Genomic DNA, 14,949 nt, shown 5'->3' on the forward strand with positions numbered 1-14,949 from the left:
CACACAATCTGATGTTGATTCTTGTTTTATTATGAGCTCTGTCTCACACACACACACACACACACACGCACGCACGCACGCACACACACACACACACACACACACACACACACACACACACAATCTGATGTTGATTCTTGTTTTATTACCAGCTCTGTCTCACACACACACACACACACACACACACAATCTGATGTTGATTCTTGTTTTATTATGAGCTCTGTCTCACACACACACACGCACACACACACACACACACACACAGTATGATGTTGATTCTTGTTTTATTACCAGCTCTGTCTCACACACACACACACACACACACACACACACACACACACACACACACACACACACACACATTCTTGCGCAGACCCTCTCATGGGGCCCACCAGTTTTTTTATGCGTTGTGGGATCCACCCTTTCCAGTGGTCCTACACTGCTGTAAAAAACAACATTAGATCTAAAAAAAAATCTCAATCATTAATATCACTTCAATTTGACAAATTTCTAAAGTTTTGTCAAAAAAGGTATTTGGCCCCTTGTGGGGACCATTTCTAGGATTGCCGACTTGTGGGGTCCGCCCACATACACACATACATACCAAGTTTTTATATGTTAATGGGGCCCAAGGTCACTATCTGCAGCTGCTGACACCAGCCTTTATTATTAGTCCCAGTTTCCATATTTTGGACTAAAATAGTTATTTTTGTAATGAGTAATTATGTATATATGTGAAACTTTCCATCTGCCTTTACAGATTACAAGACATACGGTTTCAAAGACAGTTTTATGACAAAACTGAAATTACCAATTTTATTGTAATGACACAGTTTATGCCACACAGTTGTCAGTCAATACACTTTTTATGAAATGATTAAAACAAATTATTAATGTAATGTCTAGAGGTCTGTACAATCTGCACTCAATGTTTTAACAACATCAGCCTGAACTTATGTAAACCCAACAGTTTCTCTTATATAGGCATTGAAATTATGTTTCATTGCATTGCATCCATAATGTCATGTTCACAAGTTGTTCTTTCCAGTGAAGCCTCAAATTTTGAAATCATGATACAGAGATATTTAAAGAAATGAAAAATCCTTTGACATATTTAACATATGCCCCACACACTTTCAGTGTTCAGGTAAATTAAAATAAATAAGAATATCAACATCCACACATCCAACATCCATCCATATATCAAACATCTGGTCAACATCCATCCATCCATATATCCAACATCCATCCATCCAACATCTGGTCAACATGCATCCATATATCCAACATCTGTTCAACATCCATCCATCCATATATCCAACATCTGTTCAAGATCCATCCATCCATCCATATATCCAACATCTGTTCAACATCCATCCATATATCCAACATCTGTTCAAGATCCATCATATATCCAACATCTGTTCAACATCCATCCATCCATATATCCAACATCTGTTCAACATCCATCCATCCATATATCCAACATCTGTTCAAGATCCATCCATCCATCCATATATCCAACATCTGTTCAACATCCATCCATCCATATATCCAACATCTGTTCAAGATCCATCATATATCCAACATCTGTTCAACATCCATCCATCCATATATCCAACATCTGTTCAACATCCATCATATATCCAACATCTGTTCAACATCCATCCATCCATATATCCAACATCTGTTCAAGATCCATCCATCCATCCATATATCCAACATCTGGTCAACATCCATCCATCATCTACCCTACATCCATCCAACATCTACCCTACATTCATCCAACATCCATCCAACGTCTACCCTACGTCCATCCAACGTCTACCCTACGTCCATCCAACGTCTACCCTACGTCCATCCAACGTCTACCCTACGTCCATCCAACGTCTACCCTACGTCCATCCAACGTCTACCCTACGTCCATCCAACGTCTACCCTACGTCCATCCAACGTCTACCCTACGTCCATCCAACGTCTATCCAACGTCCATCAAACGTCTACCCTACGTCCATCCAACGTCTACCCTACGTCCATCCAACGTCTACCCTACGTCCATCCAACGTCTACCCTACGTCCATCCAACGTCTACCCTACGTCCATCCAACGTCTACCCTACGTCCATCCAACGTCTACCCTACGTCCATCCAACGTCGACCCTACGTCCATCCAACGTCCACCCTACGTCCATCCAACGTCCATCCAACGTCTACCCTACGTCCATCCAACGTCTACCCTACGTCCATCCAACGTCTACCCTACGTCCATCCAACGTCTACCCTACGTCCATCCAACGTCCGTCCATCCAACGTCTACCCTACGTCCATCCAACGTCTACCCTACGTCCATCCAACGTCCATCCAACGTCTACCCTACGTCCATCCAACGTCTACCCTACGTCCATCCAACATCTACCCTACGTCCATCCAACATCTACCCTACGTCCATCCAACATCTACCCTACGTCCATCCAACATCTACCCTACGTCCATCCAACATCTACCCTACGTCCATCCAACGTCCATCCAACATCTACCCTACGTCCATCCAACATCTACCCTACGTCCATCCAACATCTACCCTACGTCCATCCAACATCTACCCTACGTCCATCCAACATCTACCCTACGTCCATCCAACATCTACCCTACGTCCATCCAACATCTACCCTACGTCCATCCAACATCAACCCTACGTCCATCCAACATCTACCCTACGTCCATCCAACATCTACCCTACGTCCATCCAACATCTACCCTACGTCCATCCAACATCTACCCTACGTCCATCCAACATCTACCCTACGTCCATCCAACATCCACCCTACGTCCATCCAACATCTACCCTACGTCCATCCAACATCTACCCTACGTCCATCCAACATCTACCCTACGTCCATCCAACATCTACCCTACGTCCATCCAACATCTACCCTACGTCCATCCAACATCTACCCTACGTCCATCCAACATCTACCCTACGTCCATCCAACATCCATCCAACATCTACCCTACGTCCATCCAACATCTACCCTACGTCCATCCAACATCTACCCTACGTCCATCCAACATCTACCCTACATCCATCCAACATCCATCCAACATCTACCCTACGTCCATCCAACATCTACCCTACATCCATCCATCTACCCTACGTCCATCCAACATCTACCCTACATCCATCCATCCAACATCTACCCTACATCCATCCAACATCCATCCATCCAACATCTACCCTACATCCATCCAACATCTACCCTACATCCATCCAACATCTACCCTACATCCATCCAACATCCATCTACCCTACATCCATCCAACATCCATCCATCCAACATCTACCCTACATCCATCCAACATCCATCCATCCAACATCTACCCTACATCCATCCAACATCCATCCATCCAACATATACCCTACATCCATCCAACATCTAACCTACATCCATCCAACATCCATCCATCAAACATCCATCCATCTCTCGAACATCCATCCAACATCCATCCATCCATCGATCAAACATCTATTCAATATCCATCCAACATCCATCCAACATCCATCCATCAAACATCTACCCTACATCCATCAAACATCCATCCATCTCTCGAACATCCATCCAACATCCATCCATCCATCGATCAAACATCTATTCAATATCCATCCAACATCCATCCTACATCCATCAAATTAAAAATAAAATTAAATAAGTACTGTGAAATGTGTATATTTGTAGGCCACTGGACAGCCATAAAACCTGAGCAAACCCTTACAACAACAACAACAACAACGTTACAACAGAACACAACCAAAGACAAAACATTTTAAGATCCTACCTCTAATGTTTTGGTTTTACCTCAGATCCATTAGGTGCTTTCACACTATACTTTTCTTCTCAGGGCTGTAATGCGATTTTTAACATAATATTTAACTGCTTTCCAGTCTCTGTTTCTGAGAGCTTGAGGTTCTGCAGAAATACAGCGCTGACACTCTTCTTTACCAGGAACTTGATTCATTACAATAAATCTCCTCAAATGTGTGTCCACTGCAGCACACTCGTCTGGGGTCCAGCTTCTTTTGACGGCCGTTTGTTTTCCTATGTAGGCAAAAACACAAAATATTGTAGGTTTTCTTTTATAAAGAAATTGTAATCTTACTTAACCCTGTAAGACCCACTGTTTCAGAATTACAACAATTGTGGTTATTCCCCAAAACCCCTTTTGTCTTTTTTTTCTTGTTTGTTTGTTTATACAACCACATCAATATGATCTGTGGGTCTTACATTTTATTCCAACCATGTAATTGGATCCAGGATTTGTATACAAAGCCCACCCTTAAGTCAAGAAGTGACATATCCTACAACTTTCTGATCAACCAACATCCCTTTGATTTACTGGACTGGATTCATCTTCAAGTAAGTAAAATGCTTGGAATATGTTTTTCTGTGTTTCTTACAGTGTCTAGAACAAGGACATATACAGTAAATGTTGAAAATATGCCCTAAATTTTGTTTAGAGCTTGTTTTATAAATGTTGCAATATTACAATGTTGGATGAGAGTGGCAGTCATAATTGCCCTGTATTTAAGAGGAACATATTGAGGGGAACTTAAATGAAAATGTTCACAACAAATTATACATGATTTAAACATTATACCCTTTAGCTTTATATCGGATTACATATTCTATACTGTATTAGAGTTGAAAGATATATTGCCATATCTAAACATTATAATTTGCTATCAAATTCTGCAGGACTTACTAACAAAGAAATTCTGTTTGTGCAAATCTTCCCTTTCTTAGTCTACTGATAAACAAAATGTTCTTATCAATTTATAGTCAAAGTGCTTATTATCATTAGGCCTATAACCTTTATTTAACCAGGTCTGTCCCATTGAGATCCAAGATCTCTTTTGCAAGAGACACCTGGCCAATCCTCCAAGTTGTGCGGGATGCTCCTGGTGCTTTGTTCTGGCACAGGTGTAAATGTTCCTCACTGTTAGATTTTGTTGTAAACTGGACGCTGAATGCATTCCTGTAAGGATTACAATCACAGTCTACTATAGGTGAGCCATTAGGTATAGTGTGACCGGTGAGATGTGTGAATAGGCTGCTTCAGTCAAAAGTGTGAACACGTCATAATGAGGCATGTGTGCTATTTGTATATACAATGTACATTTGTTTCAATTTTATCTTTTTCATTTCAGAATGCCACCAGCAAGGAGAAATCCTCGGTACAATGTGCACAATGTAATTGCCATCATCCAAAAAGGAGAAAGTGATGTGGACATAGATTTTGACGACACTGATGCAAGTGATGAAGAATCAGATATTGATGTCTCTGTGGTCAAAGAAAACCAAGAACCTACCGATTGTCCAGCTAATGTGAATATTGAGCCCGGGCAATCAAAGAAATACATCATGCCACATGACAGACGTCACTGATTTTTCTGGTCAAGCTCTCACAGATGATGTCACCTCCCTCCACACATCACTGCAATATTCCAAAAGTTTGTGTCAGAAGATTTGGTTCAAGCTCTGGCAACAAATACGAATGAGTACAGCATTCAAAATGACAAAAGATTAGTCAACACTAATACAAAAGAAATACAGGCAGCATTGGGCATGTACCTGAGGATGGAACATTACATTTTGTAAACAATTTAACCGTGCCAGAGACTGAAAAGAGGGACAAACTCTGGAAACTCAGACCACGGCTTGATTCACTCAGAGAAAACTGCCTGCAGGTGGTACCAGAAGAGCACATTCCATGGACAAGATGATGATACCCTTCAACGGGAAGTTCAGCTGCATCAAGAAGTATATGCAAGGTAATCTACGCTCATGGGGCTTTAAAGTATGAGTGAAAGCTGGAATCTTTAGCATGATGCTTGACTTTGATGTTTACCAAGGGAGCAACAATGAAGTACGAGTCAAATCTGAACTTGGATTGTCAGGTGTTGTTGTAATAAAGCTTGCCTCCACATTTCCAAAGGGTCAACACAACAAGATCTAGGCAGACAACTACTTCACCTTCGTTCCACTGGTAGTGAAGCTCCTTGAGCAAGGAATCCATTATGTGGGAACAGCCAGGCAAGTGCATCTACCCAACTGTAATCTTTACATGTGAAGAGCTTGAAGAAGAAGGGCAGAGAAGGCTTTGACCACAGAGTGGAGGGGAAATAACATCTGTGCTGTCAAATGGTACGACAACAGGGCGGTGACACTTGTGTCATCCTTCGCTGGACCAGAACCTGTTCAGGAGATTCAACACTGGGACAAAGCCGCCAAAACGTACATTGACGTTAGAAAGCCTTCCATTGTGGGCATCTACAATAAATACATGGGAGGTGTGGATTTGTTGGACTAATTTACAGCAAAACACAAGTACGCACTGAAATCCTGGCGGTGGTACATGTACATCTTCTGGCACACAATCACCCTTGCTGTGGTCACAGCCTGGCTCCTCTACAAGCAGCACAGCCTATACTCTCAGGATGCCAAAGAAGGAGATACTGAACATGAGAAAGTTCCAAGCACAGTTGGCTTCCTCTCTCATTACGGTAATGATCTATTTGTGCTATTTACCTTGTTTGTGATAAATCACACTGGTATTTGAGATGTACATAAATTGATACATTTGTTCTTTATATTCTAATCTGGTGGACACAACACTGAAAACACCAAAGAGAGGACGGCCATCTTCAATCAACAAGAGCCCAGAGACAGGAGCCCTCCGAATAGTGGAAAGAGACCACACATGGATGATGGAAGTCCAAAGGCTCCCTCTTCTAAAAAGTCACGCAAACCACCGCCCATGGATGTGTGCATGGACCAAACTGGACATTTCCCCCTGAAGACAAAGAGAGGGCACTGCAGACATTGCAGTAAAGGGTACACCAATACCCAATGCAGCAAGTGTGATGTCCGCCTCTGTTTTTCAGAGGACAGGAACCGTTTCTGGGATTACCACTATAAGTAAAGGTGGACTTCACACGGAGCACACAGATTTCAGTGGAGAGTGAGAGAACACTGCAGACATTGCACTGTTAACAATGTAAATAAATAAAGTTCTTATTTGTTGGAATAAACAACTCTTCATAATAACATGACTGAGATTATTATTCATTTTATACACTGGTTTGGTAAAAACAAAAACACTGCACATTAATTCTTAATTATGCAGCTTGATGGGCACCTCTTCGGACCTGACGTGCTGCCCAGCTACGCAAACGCAGCTACGTGGATGTACTCTCTTGTGATTGGCCAGAGTGATCACGAGTCTCCGGATGTTTGGGTCTCGTTGCTGAAAGAGAGCATGAAGCGGTGGGAAAACCCCAGCCCCCCTGTGCTGCCAGCTTCTCCAAGCCCCGTGCTCCCTCTTTTGCCAAAACCCCCATGAGAACGACCGACAACTGGCTGAAGGAAGAGCTGCAACGGGTGAACGAAAGGCAGAAAGCAACGGAGGAGTGCCTGCTCAGACGCATTCCGTTTAGTTTTGCTTTTTAACTTTATTTATAGTTAACTGTTTTGATTGCATTCTTTTTTCTTTGTGTGTTGTATTTATTAAACTGAGTGGTTTGCAGTGGCTCATTGTACTTCTGACGGCATTACATTATAATTCTGGAAAAGAAACTGCAACAGGATGCTTTTACCCTACACTCGAGTATAAACACTCTCTCTCTCACTTAAAGCAATTTTATTCTTTCTTGCATTTCACAAAATAATAATAATAAAAACAATAATAATAATAATATTTTCTATTTACAAGGCACTTTTAAAAGGTTATTTAATAAAGTCAGCTGCATGTGGAGGCTTAATGAGACTTGGATGAAGGAACACTAGCAGTTAGGAGGTATTTAAGGTGATTATAGGTTGTTCGAGTTTTTCAACTGGTCACTGTACACCTCCGTTGTTGGAGGAAATGCAAGCATTTTTCCTGAGTAACTCCATAAAGTGTTAAAGATTTTTTTTTTAAATACAACTTATTGATATAAAGGTGATAATGCCAGTCTTTCCCCAACCCTACAACAATGCAGGCTCACAAGGTCTGTTCCTGCAACAGCTTCTTTCAAGCCAGTCAGGCTTGTGGCACCGGACAGTAAGGAGGGACAGACATATTTCAAGTGTTGAGTCAAGGAAGCAAAGTAAAAGCCCTTAAAAATAAATGAGCAGCTCTGGCCGAAAAGAGAGTGCAAGCCCCAAAGCTTACCTCTCTTTTTTGCAGACACACTCCGGTTTTGGACTTGTGATGTGGAGGGACATTCTTGCAGGGATGACATGCTGACCTCATCTTCTGACCCCTCTTCTCTTGGCATACTGACATCTGGACAAAGAAATTACTTTATTGTAGTATACACTACATGAAATATGTAATAGCCGTCAGTACAGTGGTTGTGTTATTTTATAAAATAATTTAGTATATTCAATTTAGTTTATTTATATAGCGCCGATTCACAACAGATGTCGTCTCAAGGCACTTAACAAGAAGTCGGTATATGGGATGTGTCTCTTAAAGAGAGACACAGTTTATTTCATCCCGTCTCCTATCGTCCTAAATTCTTTTCAAGTGACTAGAGACGTGAAAATATTAGTTGTCATGTTAGCCCAGGTATGGGCAACTCCAGTCCTCAAGGGCCACTATTCTGCAGGTCTGAGATGTTTCCCTGCTTCAACACACCTGATTCAAATTAAATAGATCAAACAGCTTGTTGCCAAGCTCTGCACAATGAATCAGGTGTGTTGCAGCAGGGAAACATCTAAGACCTAAAGGATAGTGGCACTCAAGCAGTATATTTCCTCATATAGTGTACGGACGACAGACCGTCCCACGCAGTCCACTAGTGCTGAAGTAGCTGTGCGCCGAAAAGATTGTATGTTGGACAATATAAGATGAACTGATTTCATCAGACAGAAAGCGACTGTTGTTACTGACATTACAAGTAGCATTAACGTTTAGGTTAGTGTGCCCTTACCTACTGTTTATAGGTTGACTTCACGCAGGGATTGCACGGCTACTCAAACATTTTTCCTCTTCAACTGTGTACGAGTACACAGTTACAGCGAGACGAGTACACAGTTACAGCGAGTTGAGTATGAGTACACAGACGAGGAGGAAACATGTCAAGACGACAAGGCTGTACGAGTTTATTTGATGTCATCTAACCCGATGGCATATGCGTTTGAGCCAGTGATGAGGAGGAGGGTTGAGAGGCCCGTTTTTGCGGAAGTTGAGGGAGCTGCAGCGGCTCCGGACGGAGATGACAGTGAGGAAAGGGTCGGCAACCCTTTGCAGTGCAAGTGCGGTCACTGCTCAGCAATGCGGACAACCGTGGAGTCTGTTTGCGGCTATGAAGCAGACTTGAATAATGTGCTCAGGGAATTGTCCTGCATCACTTTATCGCGCACATTCCAGATGTTCTGTAGTGACAGGGACGTGTTGGAGTAGCTGTGCAATCCCTGTATGAAGTCTGTGCCTAGAGATTAGAGCAACCTATAAGCAATAGGTGGGTTCACGCTAACCTCAAAGTTAATGGTACTTGTAATTTCAGGCAGTACTGACGCAGTGTTCAGTTTTAAAACTGGGGTTGTGTTTGACTGATTGTGCAGCCTCTGCATCAGACAGGTCTCCTGACAGAGTTGCAGGAGAAAGAGGTGGGTGGGACAAAGGAGGGAGGTGGAGTTGTTGATGTTAACATTTTTGCCACGTGCTGTGTGAAATGCACGAAAGGTAAGAATTGCGTTCAAGCTCACCGGTTGCAGACACTCCCTGGTTTTGACTTTGTGATGTGGAGGTACATTCTTCCGTGGATGACATGCTGACCTCATCGTCTGTCCCATCATCTCCTAGCATACTGATATCTGGAGAGGGAAATAACTTAAGAATACAATACACAAAATATCTAAAATGGATCATTTAGAATCAATTTAGGAACATGGTATACACATACCTTCAATGTCCTCTGCTAAAGGTCCCTCCATGTCAATGGTCTCTAAAATGATAATTGATAAAAAATTTAGTTTGGAAAGCTGAAACTATGGGCAATCTGCAAGAGTATACAACAGTAGTATCATCTCTCAAATGATTGTGTCTTCAAGAATATAAAGTTAATTACCATTCACATCGACTTGTATTTCATCGAGGCTCTTTCCTTTGTAATCTCCTAGGCGTCCTTGTTCCATTGCCAGGAGGACTTTACTTACTTTGGCTAATTGGAGGGTGCTTTCTGGAAGCCTGTAGTGTTTCCTGTGAACAGCGATATTATGACCAAGGAAGTCTGCCAACTGGTCAAGCTCAGTGGTTTTGAGGTTCAATACAGTAGACAGGGTAGCAATATGTTTCCTCAGTTGAATTGATGTTAGCGCTTGAGGATTTTTTATGTCAGCACATTCACTGACAAATTGCCTCATGCAGTCACAAGCCCTGAGGTAATGGGCAGATTTTGGCAATGCAAACAGATATTCATTGTCCTTCAGCACCCCACATTCTTCTCTGCTCTCAGTAAGAGCATCAAGTGATTGTCTCATTAATGGGGTTAGAAGAACAGGAACCTTCCTTCCTCTTTTTCCAACAATTGCTATTCGCACAAAATGCCTGCAGAGCTTCTGCTCAAGCGCTGTGAGGGCCAAATTTACATCTCCTTGTTCCTCTGATGTGTCCTTCGATAAGTATGCAGACAGGCGCATTCGGGACACTTCACCTGCTCTCCGCCGATTAAAAAGCATAACTTGAGTCAGCGTTACTTTTGCAAGTTCCTTCCAATTTGTGGATGAACGATGTTCTTTTAAATCTTTGAGATGTTGCTGCTGTTTTTCTTCTAGATAGCAATGTAGCCTTTGGATATCTTGTGTAAGAGGTAAAAGTTGCGGTGCATTCCATTTGGCCCGGTTAAGCTGGGTTAATGCCTGGCCTGCAATATCAAACCTCCAACTCTCTAAATACAACTGTGCGAACTCCTCAGCATCTTTAATGGTTTCTTTATCTTTCTTTTTCAGTCCTTCGGACTTGATAAACATAGCCAACGAATGCAGGCTGTGTCCTACCTTGCGTGCAAGAGAGGGACATTGGTATATGCCAGTTTCCTCACTGAATCCAGATAGGTTCTTTGCAGCTCTGACAACCTGGGAGTACTGTTCAGGTTTGATGAGTTCTTGAATGGTCTTCACATGCGTGATTTTTTTAGCTTCCAATAAAAGCCTGCCAAGTTCTCTCAGTTTTTGGCGTATATACTGGTGTTGACTAACTATCTTCTCATTCTTTTTGAACAACCTGAACCCATAATTGAGGATGCAGTTGTCTCCTTTAATTGCAACTGCAATCTTGTCCTGAATCATTACACTCAAGAACTTCCAATACGCGTCTGTATATTCCGATGGAGAAGGTTCAGCGAAAGCACACAATGCCTGAACTCTATTTTTACCTGGTTTAGTACTTTGGGGTTTGAAACTGCAGACCTTGAAATGCCGCCACATCGCTCTTCTTGAGAACAACCCATAGCAGTGAATGCAATGTGCAAATTTATGTCCATCTGATTTTTTCCCCGGTTGTTTACATGGGATTAGTTTTCCTTTTTGTGTTTCCAAAACATGACTGTTGTGCTCGAAGTTTCCCTTATTTCGTATGTAGTCCAATTGTAGTTTTCTTTCCTTTGAGTTTTTTGGAAAACTGAATGCTTTCGCAACATCCAATTGATCTTGGTGTTTACGCCACAAGTGTCTTGACATTTTCTGGACAAACTTCCTGCAATAAAAGCAGAAATGTTTCTTGTTATAGCTTCTGGATCCATCATCTTTCTTTAAAGTTGGACTGACAAATATATACTGCTCTTCTTCCAGGGGCACTGAAACATTGTTTTCAGAATATGTTGCTATTTCCTTTTCATTCCCATCAACTCTGCTATTTGGAAATCTTTGTGTGGGATCATGACATCTTTCCAAAAGTCTTCTCTGGCTAAAGTCAAATTGGCTATGACTAGAGGATTCACTTCCACTCTCCCTGGGCTTAGACTTGCTCTGTCTGGAGGACTTGCTTCCACTCTCTCGGGAGGATCTACTTCCACTCTCCCTGGGCTTAGACTTGCTCTGTCTGGAGGACTCGCTTCCACTCTCTCGGGAGGATCTACTTCCACTCTCCCTGGGCTTAGACTTGCTCTGTCTGGAGGACTTGCTTCCACTCTCTCGGGAGGATCTACTTCCACTCTCCCTGGGCTTAGACTTGCTCTGTCTGGAGGACACGCTTCCACTCTCTCGGGAGGATCTACTTCCACTCTCCCTGGGCTTAGACTTGCTCTGTCTGGACGACACGCTTCCACTCTCTCGGGAGGATCTACTTCCACTCTCCCTGGGCTTAGACTTGCTCTGTCTGGAGGACTTGCTTCCACTCTCTCGGGAGGATCTACTTCCACTCTCCCTGGGCTTAGACTTGCTCTGACTGGAGGACTCGCTTCCACTCTCTCGGGAGGATCTACTTCCACTCTCCCTGGGCTTAGACTTGCTCTGACTGGAGGACTCGCTTCCACTCTCTCTGGAGGATCTACTTCCACTCTCCCTGGGCTTAGACTTGCTCTGTCTGGAGGACTCGCTTCCACTCTCTCGGGAGGATCTACTTCTTCTCTCTCTGGGCTTGGACTTGCTCTGTCTGGAGGACTCGCTTCCACTCTCTCGGGAGGATCTACTTCTCTCTCTGGGCTTAAACTTGCTCTGACTGGATGATGCACCTTTGTTCTTTTTTTTCCTTTTCCAGGGTTAATTCCATACTGCTATCACTTTCTGCGCTTTCATCCATGGGATTTGGAATATACTCCTCTTCGCTACCTAAGTTTGAGTCATCCGATTCCAAGAGATTCATCTGAATCTTTAAAAACAAACACACATCTTTTAATAACTATTTTTGCAACATTAAATATAAAAAACCTGAGTATACTGATTGAACAGGCTCAGGATACTAAATTAAGAAAAATGTGTATGGACCATTTCCCCCCGACTTACGGGACGGCAAGACCTTCTTCTCAGCTTCTTTGAATCCCTTTCAGGCTTAAAAAAAGGAGTCTCCTCTGCACCGTCGCTACTTGAATCATAGAGACTGTGGGTAAAATCTCGTACTCTGTCCATCTGCAAAAAGGGAGACATGGAGATATTTTGCTGTATTTTTAATTGATAGGGAGACCATTCAGAGGTTGTCAGGTGAGCTAGACACCTATGAAAATTATTGACCAATATTACCCCTCCATCCACCTGCTGAGGCCCATGTCCAAACTGCCTTTCAGGTGGAGTAAACGTTGACAAAATTATTAAAAAAAGAGTAACGTTTCAGTTTTCATGCATTTGATTGTTAAATTGAATGACTTCACAGCAAATGATTCATCATAATGATATGGTGTCATTCCTGTAGACATGGAACTACTCAAGAGAGAGGGAGAGATTAGTCAATTTTCCGAAGTGTCTTCCTCACCTCACAATTGTCTCCCTATCAATAAAAAATCAGCAATCAGTCAGAAAAGAAGAGTTGAGCTCTCTAATAAATGATTACTGATTGATTGTTGGTGATCTCTATTTAATTGATAATTAATGCACCAGGCGAGGAGGAGGACGCGACCGGATTTTGGCAACAGAGACCGGCCGCGGCGTCCGGGAGTGATAGCGTCGGCCTACCGGGGTTTGTCCCGGTATGCTGGCTGACCAGTAGCCTACACCACTGGGCACGTTGTATCTTTTTTTTTTTTTTTTTTTTTTAAGAACACACCTGAGCGCTGATCTCTGGACATCACTCCTAAAGGTGTTTATGCCAATCCAATAGATTCAATTTCAAATGAGTCCATTTAGATTCAGATTTTAAAACCCCTTCCTCAGCAGGGACCACTGGTGATCCTGATTTTTTTTTTTTTTTTTTTCATTACTAGTTAAAAACATCACACTCTTACTTAATCTGGACAATATTAGCTTTATTAGGATGGTTTAAAACTCCAGCTTCGATATTTGACCACTGTTTATAATTAAACTGGTTTTCAGTGACATTAATTTCTTAATTTATCCCAGGAGTGCAAAATAATTCATCTGTAGCGTTCGTTATTTGGAATAGAAATCATCACTTATACAGCAGCCATTCATCTCATATCCGGTTTATTTTGTGTTCATATACATACAATATCCACGATCCGCGAGGGATATTAGTCCAATGGTGCGCACATTTGGAGAAATAATGAATTATTATGACATTTTTTTTAAATATTTTATAATGCAGAAACACATTTCTATTCAAATATACTTGAAATAAGCGATCAAAAATGCTAAAAACAGCTAACAGAGCTAGCGATGACTCTACTCTTCTTGACTCCAGTAAACCATGACATCAGCGCGATATGATTCGTTTCTAAATCTGTCAATCATCCACGTGTTCAACGTGACCAAAAGGCTGTGCTTATTCACTGACGACGCGCTGTCTGTTTACTTCCTCATTCTGAGCTACGAGACAAACGCAACTAAACATCTCTTTGTGTGATTAAAACAAGCTAATAAAAGCAGGATTCAAGTCATCTGGTTTGTGTATGTGCTGTCTGTTCGATTTTGGTTATTGTATAGGAACAAAGAATGTTTACAGTATGCATGCTAGTAAAGATAGCCCCTAGCTTCGTATAAAATGCTAAATAAAACATATTTCAAAATATTTTTTTCACTTGAAACCATTTTAAACCGCGACCGGAATATGATTCAAATACTCGATGGTGTTTTAAAGTGAGCTTTAAGTAAAACTGTAATTTTAATAAATTATATTGTGCCATTTAGCTTGAGGCTACATGTTGAGCTAAATGCACCTGCTACATGAGCTTGACTAACGTTATTCCATACAATATTTTTTTTTAAAGAATTTTCAAGAACAGTTATTTTTTTGTTTGTAGACTGAAGATAATATATGTATTACTTGTATTAGTGGGATGATAGAGATTTAGATGACCAAG

The 14,949-nt window shown here is 41.8% G+C and overlaps 1 protein-coding gene across 2 annotated transcripts in view; it reads right to left on the reverse strand.

The window, feature by feature from the left end:
- Positions 1-8,218: 8,218 nt before the first annotated feature.
- The window catches only part of LOC307007819 (uncharacterized protein), an 18,197-nt gene continuing 11,466 nt past the window's right edge, over positions 8,219-14,949 (reverse strand). For both annotated transcript variants that reach the window (XM_079630191.1, XM_079630190.1), the window contains 5 exons: positions 12,983-13,105; positions 10,111-11,735; positions 9,946-9,987; positions 9,749-9,856; positions 8,219-8,321 (listed from right to left, as the gene is read on the reverse strand). In XM_079630191.1, the coding sequence (XP_079486317.1) occupies positions 11,697-11,735; positions 12,983-13,105 (162 nt within the window). In that variant the 3' untranslated portion in view covers positions 8,219-8,321; positions 9,749-9,856; positions 9,946-9,987; positions 10,111-11,696. The remainder of the gene's footprint in view (positions 8,322-9,748; positions 9,857-9,945; positions 9,988-10,110; positions 11,736-12,982; positions 13,106-14,949) is intronic.

This window comes from Phoxinus phoxinus (assembly GCF_949152265.1).
Source record: "Phoxinus phoxinus genome assembly, chromosome: 12".
In the NCBI taxonomy this organism is placed as follows: Eukaryota; Metazoa; Chordata; class Actinopteri; order Cypriniformes; family Leuciscidae; genus Phoxinus; species Phoxinus phoxinus.